The following is a 10,330-nucleotide window of genomic DNA, read 5'->3' as shown; positions in this document are numbered from 1 at the left end:
GGTGATGACCTTGGGATACATCACTGAGGATACGTCCCAGGTGATGACCTTGGGATACATCACTGATGATACGTCCCAGGTGATGACCTTGGGATACATCACTGAGGATACGTCCCAGGTGATGACCTTGGGATACATCACTGAGGATACGTCCCAGGTGATGACCTTGGGATACATCACTGAGGATACGTCCCAGGTGATGACCTTGGGATACATCACTGAGGATACATCACTGAGGATACATCACTGAGGATAACAAGGTCAATCCCTAGTCTGAAGTGAGTCTCATCATCATCTAATTCTGGCCAATCACAAAGTGCGTTCTCACTTTTGTTTTTCAATGTTTGTCACTGCGTGAAGAGGAGTTAACGGGCAATTATGGGCACTAGATTTTCCCGTAAACCTCAAGTTTAGCAGCATATACAGTTAATATACGGTAACATACAGGTGTGATGGTACAACTCGGGAGTTTACCAGAGTTTGTTGGAAAGTTTAAAGGGAGTTACCTGTAATATACACATCCGTATTCCATGCTTTTTTGCAGTGTGTGTTCACACAAACACTCAAAACTGTCCATTCAATGTTTGTGTTCCCTCAAGAAATAAATAAAAAATCACCATCGCATTCGCTTCATCTCCGTCTTGCTGCCTGCCTCGCATGATAGTTTGGAACCAAATCGACTCTTACAGGTCTGTAACTCTGACAGTGTACCACTCTCAGAGGATTTTACAATATAAATGGAGGGTCCCAGAGATAGAAATGCCATTAAATGGGGGACCCCCATTTAATGGCATTTTAATGGCATGTAGACTAATGCATGTCAAACTGGGGGTCCTTGAAACTAAACAGGTTGAGAATCTCTGCTAGGGGGTCCCTGCAGACATATCTTTTCAAATGGGGGTCCGTGGGATAATTAGTGTCAATTTGGGGGTATTTTAAAATACATGTATTTCAAATACATGCCCATTTTCAAATACATGCCCATCTCTGCAGACAGCACAGCACAGCACAGCACAGCACAGACCAGCACAGCACAGACCAGCACAGCACAGCACAGCACAGCACAGCACAGCACAGACCAGCTCAGACATATCTGTACCTGCTGTATGAAGGAGTGCGCCCCCTGCGGGCTGAGCAGCAGCATGGCGCGCCTCAGCGTGTCGCGGTATCGGTTGAGCTCCTGCGTCCTCATGGAGGAGAACATGTGACTGAAGGCTTCGCTGACGTTGGCGTCCACGCGCTGGAGGCTGACGTCCAGGCCGCGCCGCGCCGCGCGGTCCAGGAACAGCTGCAGGCCGCGGAGGTCTGTAAAACAACAACACACGCAACCAATCAGTGAAGAGCTGGAGGCCGCTGAGGTCTGTAAAACAACACACACAACCAATCAAGCCCCGAATATCGCATATTACGCATATTACGCATATTACGCAGACTTCTGACATGGTGTCAGAAGTCCTGTAGTTAAGGTGGAGTGAAGAAAGTTGTTGTACACAAAGCCAGAGGTAAAGAAAGAGCGGAAGTGAAGGACGTGATGTTAGCTAATAATGCTAATAATGCTAATAATGCTAACGTATGTTAGCATTAGCTTAGAACTACTTGGCGTATCTAGTGCTCCACCCCACACTGAAGCACCACCCCTCACCACTCGGACAGATTGGGAGTGGTGGGTGGTCGCTGTTCTCCTGTCTGCCACATGCGGCCTGCTCTCCCAACACACCTACCTGCACCAGTTGAAGAAGACGAGGAAGTTGAGAGTGAGGAGGATGAGGAGGATGAGGAGGAGGATGATGCACAGAGGAGGAGGGTGGAGTCATTTGAATCCAATGATTCAGAAACCAGTGACACAGAATGCTATCTGACACATGTGTTTTGTGTCTGTAAAAATTACAACCCCCAAATAGATTGCTTTCCTATACAAAAGTAATGTTTTCACTCTACTGGATGGCGGCCATCTTGAATTCCGGGCCCAAAAGGATGTCTTATGATTAAAATGGTGTCAGATTTGGAATCCTCATGGTTGACTTGTATGGAAAAGTGTCTTCATACATGATCTAGATCAAAAGTTAATTTTTAGCTATGGCGCCGGACGCCATTTTGAATTTGGCCCTCTAGCAAAAAATTCCGGGATTTTTGCGAGGGACCTGGGGGCTAAATCTTTTATAAAGGGTCCATAGAGGTCAAATCAATCATCAAACCATCCTTCCCAGAGGATGGTCACAGAATCTTAGTCTGTGACCCTACTATGTGGAAGACCCATAGATCACACTTCCCACTTCCGCTTTCACCATGGCAAGACGTGTTTTCTCTCGCTCGTGCGCGTCTTCAGACTCAAAGTCACGGATTTTTCCACATTTTCTCTTTCTCCTCCTATGGTGTACGGATTCCTATCTTAATATACCAAGGGGATTACATCGAGGTGAAATGGAGAAAAACGAAACTGTAAAAGGGGATTTTCAACTTGATTCTCATAGCGACTTTTACCTGGTCAGTGACGAAAACAACGAGAACAATGGTAAGCGTCCTGGATACGGCATAGGAGCTATTCAGTCCTTATTAGCCCGAAGAAACAAGCTCCAGCTTAGCAAAGTGAAGAGATCTTTCTGTCTCATTACTTTGTTACTGTCTGGCGACATCGAAAGTAACCCTGGTCCCGTGAACACACGACAAATGACAAGACTGCTCCGGTGTGGACAGGTAACGGTGGAGAACAATGGAATCGCTGTCGACACAGCAACACCAATGTCGACCAGCCAGGCGACGACCAACAACAACAACACCGCTGGCATCCTTCCTCACCAGCCAACCTGCACACCCATGCTGAATATACACACTGACGTCCCGGTTGTGGATATTATATTCGCAAGAGCCGAGCGCGTCCCAGGCAACAGCAGGATGCGGAGGAGTGATCTAACGTCGGCGGCAGTCGAGGCACAAGACACGGTCAACACCACCATCTACAGGCGTGAAGAGTCTCCACATCCAACCACGGGGGACAACGCGGCTGGAGACGGACCTAATGGGCCACACCGTGATACTTTACCTGCTATTTTTCCAGTCGACACCATGGCTCAATCAACCCCACCAGAGCCCACAACAAACCTGGACGAGGGACCCCATCCCCCACTCCCGCCACCCCACGACGACCCCCACGCACCCCCCACCCTCCCCCCACGGCAACCCGCGGCTACTACAGACTTCAACAATGGCCCTCCGCTCTCCTACTTCACCACGGAGGAAATAAGCACCATAGTCAGAGCCAACGGACTGCATATCTTTCACCTGAACGTCAACAGCCTTGGACCCAAACTGGCTGAAATCAGGCATATGTTTCAATGCGGTAAGGCGAACATCATTAGCTTCTCTGAAACTAAACTTGATGAGTCAACCAAAGACCCAGAAGTTGAAATAGAGAACTATTCATTGATCAGAAACGACAGAAACAGGCATGGTGGTGGTGTGTGTATGTATATTCACAAAGACACTGAATATGTTACTCGTACTGACTTACAGCATGATGAAATTGAAACTGTGTGGGTTGAATTAATTTTCAAAAAGGCTAAATCGGTATTAGTGGGCACCGTCTACAGACAGCACCTGTGTTTAAGTCATTCAGTAAGTTCTGTGATCTATATAGTGTCAGTCAGCTAATTACCCAACCCACAAGAGTGTGTCATTCTACTCAAACTGTCATTGATCTCATTCTGTCCTCGGACAAATCCAGAATCTCCAAGAAAGGGGTTATTGTATGTGGGCTTAGTGATCATTTTATGATATTCTGTACCAGCAAAATACAAAAAGTTAAGACCGGCTGCCACAAAACAGTCATATCAAGGGACCTCAAAAACTACTCTAGTGAGGTCTTTAACCAAGAATTGGAGAGTCTGTATTGGTCCGATGAGCTTAAAAGCACACTTGTCGAAGAAGCTTGGCTTGGCTTCAAAACCAAATTTACATCAGTACTGAACAACATGGCTCCTTTGAGAACCATCAGGGGCAAAACCCGCTCGGAACCATGGATGAATACAGACTGCAATGAAAGCCAGAGACAAAAAATGCTCTGAATTTCTAAAATGCAAGTCAAAGCTAGCCAAGCGCTTCAACAGTGTTCTCCAAGCTAGGTTGGACAACCTAAATACCCAACGAACCAAGCTAAGAAACAGTGTAACTGCCATGACCAAATCAGCTAAAAGTAACTTCATCAATGATAAAGCACAGGAAAACAAAAACAATCCTCGTGAGCTCTGGAAGCTACTAAACAATCAACTAGGCTGCGGTCAGAAACTAAAAACCAGGTTTTCAAACATAAACATCAAATCGGACGACACTCTCATCACTGACAAGCTTGATGTGGCCAACTACTTTAATATCTTCTTTACAAACATAGCAACAACTCTGGTTAACAAACTGCCCTCCCACTCTGGGCTCTTTGGTGTAGAGCACATTACAACCTTCTACAGAAACCTAGGTGTTTGTAAAGACGATTTTAAACTAGTTATGGTAACAACTGATGAGGTAATTAAGAAACTGAGTGCCCTCCAACCCCACAAGGCCACAGGCCATGACAATATTCCCTCCAAATTTCTCAGAGACTCAGCCATCTCTATAGCTCCAATCATCACCCACATAGTAAACCTCTCCATCAAACAGGGACAGGTCCCCCAAGATTTCAAACTGGCCAAAGTAACCCCCCTGCACAAGAAAGGGAGTAAATTAGACCCCGGCAACTACCGCCCTATTTCTATTCTAAGCTCCATCTCAAAAGTGATGGAAAAAATAGTCTATAAACAGGTTGAAAAGTATCTTGCCACTAATAAATTAATGTACGAGTTCCAATCTGGCTTCAGAACGTCCCACTCCGACACATGCCTTCTCTATTTGAGCGACCACATCAAACATGAGGTGGATGCTGGCAAATACTGCGGCATGGTCATGCTGGACCTCCAAAAGGCTTTTGACACCGTGAACCACTCCATACTGGTTAACAAGCTAAAAGCAAGTTTCGATAGCACATCAGTGAGCTGGATGCAATCCTACCTGGAGGGGAGAGAACAGATGGTGGAGGTGAATGGAACACTGTCCCCCCCAAGTGAGCTGTGGCGTTCCACAAGGGAGCATACTAGGGGCTTTACTGTTCCTAATATATGTTAACGACATGACTTCAGCTTGTGACTGCAACTTGTTCCTTTTCGCAGATGACTCTGCACTGCTAGTCTCGGACAGGAACAAACTGCAGGTTGAAAAGGCCCTCAGCTCTGAACTCGGTAGAATCTGCACCTGGCTCGCTGATAACAAACTATCTTTACACCTGGGAAAAACTGAATCCATTCTCTTTGGCTCTAATAGTAATCTCAGCAAGGCAAATGGCTTCTTGGTTAGAGTGGGTGACAATGTTATCACACGTAAAGATGAAATTACCTACCTAGGTTCCATCCTGGAGGCTAATCTTTCTGGTGATAAAATGGCCACCAACGTAATCAAAAAGGTCAACCATAGAACAAGATTCCTTTACAGGATCTCCTCACTGGTCAACAAAAACACCTTGAAGACCTTAACAGGAGCCCTTGTACAGGGTTTCTTTGACTATGCATGCACCTCCTGGTACCACAGCACCTCAAAGGCCCTTAAAACCAGGCTCCAGACTTCCCAAAACAAACTGGTCAGGCTCCTACTTGACCTCGCCCCCCGAACCCACCTCACCCCTGCCCACTTCGACAGGCTGGAATGGCTTAGGGTCGACGACAGAGTACAGCATCTTGCAATGGGTCTGGTCCACAAGATTCGATACACCACCAAGATACCCATGTACCTGTCTAGATACTTCCTTAATGTTAACGAAGTCCACACCCACAACACCAGAGGGAGTGCAACGAACCATGTACAACCCAGATTCGGCACAAACAAGGGACTAAATTATTTTCGCTCCTATGCCACCAAAATGTGGAACGCCCTACCAACAGTCATTAAGACATGCGAATCCCTTGACTCCTTCAAAACCGCTCTCAAAGTGCACCTACGGACGGCTGCAATTCGAAACTGGCCCCTGTAAAATCGGAATCCCTCAAACACGGACGCAAGGACAACACAAGAGACGGTCGCGGCCACACAGCCAACTCAAGGTATGGCCACTGAGCCGACTTGGGGACCCAACGCAAGAACAACACAAGAGACGGTCGCGGCCACACAGCCAACTCAAGGTACGGCCACGAAGCCGACTTGGGGACCCAATGCAGCTCCTCCAAGGAAAACAAACAAATTAACGGAGCTGAACGTGAATCCCCCCCACCGCCCACCCCTTTTTTTCCCTCACTGTATATGTTTCTTTTCCCTTTTTACCTCCTTTATGATGAATTCCTGTTCTGTCCTTTGTCTATATAGAAGTGTCTATTTGTACGTCTCTAAATGTTTTTGATGAATTGAACATTGTGGACCCTATTGGAAACAAGTGTAATGCTTAATTGGGTCGTCCACTCACAGTTAACAGCCTTTGTATTGAGTTTGTGCTTGAAATGTACTGTAATTCTGCAAACTGTTAATACATTTTTCAATCAATCAATCAATCAATCCATAGATCCCAAGGTAGCCGTAATGAAGTAATAAATATAGCACCAGAGTTCAAAGGGTGCAGATGAAGAACAGCTGCACTAATTGGTGTCGTTAAGGCGTGCATGGCAACATTTTGTGTCGTGTGTGATGTCACACCAGAAGATATAAGATGATGCACGTGTTGAAAATGACTGTACACGTCGAGAGAGAGACAGACAGACAGACAGACAGACAGAAAGGAGGACCAAAGCGATCCAATCATGCTGCTGTAGCAGTGAGGAACAAACTGTATTCCTTTGGAGGCTTATGTGATGGACGGAGGTACAACAACATTGAACAGATGGACGTCCATGTCTTCAACACAGTGTCTTTATGCTGGAAGAAGTTACCTCCAGTGAAACCTGCAAGAGGAGATCGCCACCTAGAGATTCCATCCATGCGCTACGGCCACACAGCTGTGATGGTTGAAGATACAGTCTACATCTGGGGAGGCTATCCTTACTGCAATGTGCTTTATGAATTTGATGTCGACGCCCACAGATGGTTCAAACCCAGGGTTTCTGGGACTGTTCCAGAGGAGAGGTACTACCACTCAGCCTGTGTATTGGAGAAGGTCAAGTTTATACATGGAGGATACACCAAGCTCAATACATCTACTAATGACATGTACAAGTTGGACACCAGCACAATGGTCTGGTCTTTAATTAACACCAGAGGATCTCCACCTCCTGCTTCATTTGGTCATTCTGCTACCATCATCGGGCCAAAGATGTTTGTATTTGGGGGCTATGGGGACCAGGGGATCTACAACAGCATCAGAGTGTTTGACACAGAGACCAACGCCTGGCTGGACACACCTTCTGCACAAGTTCTACCATAAGGACGCTTATATCATTCAGTATTTACCTACAACGGAGAGCTGTACATATTTGGTGGCTGGAACAGTAACCAGAACTTCAATGATGTGTGGAAATTCAGTCCAGAGACCTTCTCCTGGAAGAAGGTTGAGCCCAAGTGGAAAGGACCATGTCCAATGCGTGGTATGTGCTGTTGCATTGTGGGAGATCGTATCATCCTCTTTGGAGGATACAAAGGAGATAACACTATCTCTGATGAGCTGTTCATCTTAAGCTAGAAGTTATTCAGTACGCTCTGGACCAATCAGAACTCCCACACGACATCAGGTGGGAACTGGCAGCCATGGCAACCAACGACAACAGACGACAACAACAACAACAACAACAACAACAACAACAGAGACCACATTCCAGACGAAGGAACAGCAGAAAGATCAAGAAATGATGGATCAACATCTCATCCCCTCCTGATGGTGAACCACCTCTCAGCATCACTCACTGAGATTCATCTCATCCCACCTGATGGTGAACCACCTCTCAGCATCACTCACTGAGATTCCTCTCATCCCCTCCTGATGGTGAACCACCTCTCAGCATCACTCACTGAGATTCATCTCATCCCCTCCTGATGGTGAACCACCTCTCAGCATCACTCACTGAGATTCATCTCATCCCTCCTGATGGTGAACCACCTCTCAGCATCACTCACTGAGATTCATCTCATCCCCTCCTGATGGTGAACCACCTCTCAGCATCACTCACTGAGATTCATCTCATCCCCTCCTGATGGTGAACCACCTCTCAGCATCACTCACTGAGATTCAAACCTCAGGAGACTCCTTCTCTCCAGACAGGCTCTCTAACCATTCAGGTAAAACCTGCCACTGGCTAATTGAGGAGCCATGGGGTGAATTAACCCTAAACAAAGCCCAATAAGGATAAATAAACCCAAATCCTAAAACAATAGGTTAAACTTAAACTCAGGGTTAAACTGGAGAAAATCTAAGAGTGGTTAGATCAGGCTTCCTTCAAATACATGGCAAATGCACTAATTCCTTGCACTGTACTTACATATGTTGTGACCTTCGGTCGCAACATATGTAAGCACAGTGCACTGAAGTCCCCCAGTCACCCCACCCCACCCCACGCCACCCCACAACCCCAGGCTACACCCCACCGCAACACACCCCACCCCACCCCACAACCCCAGGCTACACCCCACCGCAACACACCCCACCCCACCCCAACACACCCCACCCCACCCCAAATGGTAAATGGTGCATTTATATAGCGCCTTTATCCAAGGCGCTTTACAGAGATTGTGCATTACATTCACCCATTCACACACACATTCACACACCGATGGCAGCGGAAACCATGCAAGGCACCAACTAGCACATCGGGAGCAATTAGGGGTTCAGTGTCTTGCTCAAGGACACTTCGACAGTAACTCTGGGGGAGCCCGGGTTTGAACTGGCAACCTTGCGGTTGCCATCCAGGCACTCTACCCCTGAGCCACCGCCGCCCCTCACACCCCAACACACCCCACCCCACCCCACCCCACCCCACAACCCCAGGCTACACCCCACCGCAACACACCCCACCCCACCCCACAACCCCAGGCTACACCCCACCGCAACACACCCCACCCCACCCCACAACCCCAGGCTACACCCCACCGCAACACACCCCACCCCACCCCAACACACCCCACCCCACCCCAACACACCCCACCCCACCCCACAACCCCAGGCTACACCCCACCGCAACACACCCCAACACACCCCACCCTACCCCACCCCACCCCAACGCACCCCACATTAACTTGCTCCAGCCCTGCAGGGGGAGCTAGACTCACCGTACTGTGCGTCGTAGAACAGGATGAACTTGCTCCAGCGCAGCTCGTCCAGCAGCGCCAGCATGACGTCGTCCAGGTGGACCGGCGGCCGCGCGGCTAGCGTGTAGCGCTGCTGGTGGTGGTGGGGGGCGTGGCCTCCGCTAGGGGGCGTGGCCCCGGCCGCCGTGGTGGTGGTGGGGGGGGCGGCGGGGGGTTCGTAGAGGGGGCAGGCGGTGCGCGGCGAGGGGGAGGAGCCTAAGGCGCCGCCGCCGCAGCGCTGCACATTAAAAAGATAAAGAAAAGTTAATTAAATGTATTAAATTCCATGAAATCATTTAAATTGAGTCCATTAATTAAAATGACCCACACACACACACACACACACACACACACACACACACACACACACACACACACACACACACACACACACACACACACACACACACACACACACACACACACACACTCTGCCTGATGGCCTGAAGTCTAATATCTCCCCTGACGGATATCCCTTGGATTTTCACTCGGGAGGCCCGAGTTCAAATCCCGGGCGTCACATATATATGTATATGTATATGTGTATGTACAGTGCGACTGCCTTTTTGGTTATGATATGGCGATATTGCAGTACACAGCGATTACAGAGTGTGTTTGCCTGCCGTGCGTGTGCACGTGCGCTGCGTGCGTGTGTGCGCGCTGGTCGTTACTTACCTGGACGTACAGGTGGGGGATGTGCATGGCGTCCGCCAACGACTGGAGCGCGCTCGCCGACGCACAGCCGGTCGACGAGACCAACGCCAAGATGCCCTGGTTCATCAACTCGCACGCTGGACAGGAGAGGAGAGTAATGCATTTAGAATGGATAGAACACATTTCATCGTAGTGGTTCAATGCCTTGTTCAAGGGCATTTCAGCGGTGGTAATTTTAACGTGTCGGACGGCTGATTCGAACTAGGAACCTTCCGGTATCAAGACCGCGCCGCTATCCGTTCGGCCACCGCTGCCACAAAGGAGAGGAGAGGAGCGGAGCGGAGCGGAGCGGAGCGGAGAGGAGAGGAGAGGAGAGGAATGCATTTACAATGGAGAGGAG

The 10,330-nt window shown here is 48.6% G+C and overlaps 1 protein-coding gene across 1 annotated transcript; it reads right to left on the bottom strand.

The window, feature by feature from the left end:
• Positions 1 to 969: 969 nt before the first annotated feature.
• Positions 970 to 10,067, bottom strand: LOC306918898 (glutamate receptor ionotropic, delta-1-like; the record flags this gene model as incomplete). The annotated part of the gene is made up of 4 exons (XM_079531742.1): positions 970 to 987; positions 1,100 to 1,305; positions 9,259 to 9,514; positions 9,952 to 10,067. Coding segments are annotated over 4 exons (596 nt in total), but the record flags the coding sequence as incomplete, so codon positions are not given.
• Between the last annotated feature and the right edge of the window lie 263 nt (positions 10,068 to 10,330).

The sequence above is a fragment of the Electrona antarctica genome (genome assembly GCF_951216825.1).
Source record: "Electrona antarctica genome assembly, contig: scaffold_667, whole genome shotgun sequence".
Taxonomy (NCBI): Eukaryota; Metazoa; Chordata; class Actinopteri; order Myctophiformes; family Myctophidae; genus Electrona; species Electrona antarctica.
Note: the sequence above shows the minus strand (reverse complement) of the source record. Positions and strands in the feature narration are given on the sequence as shown.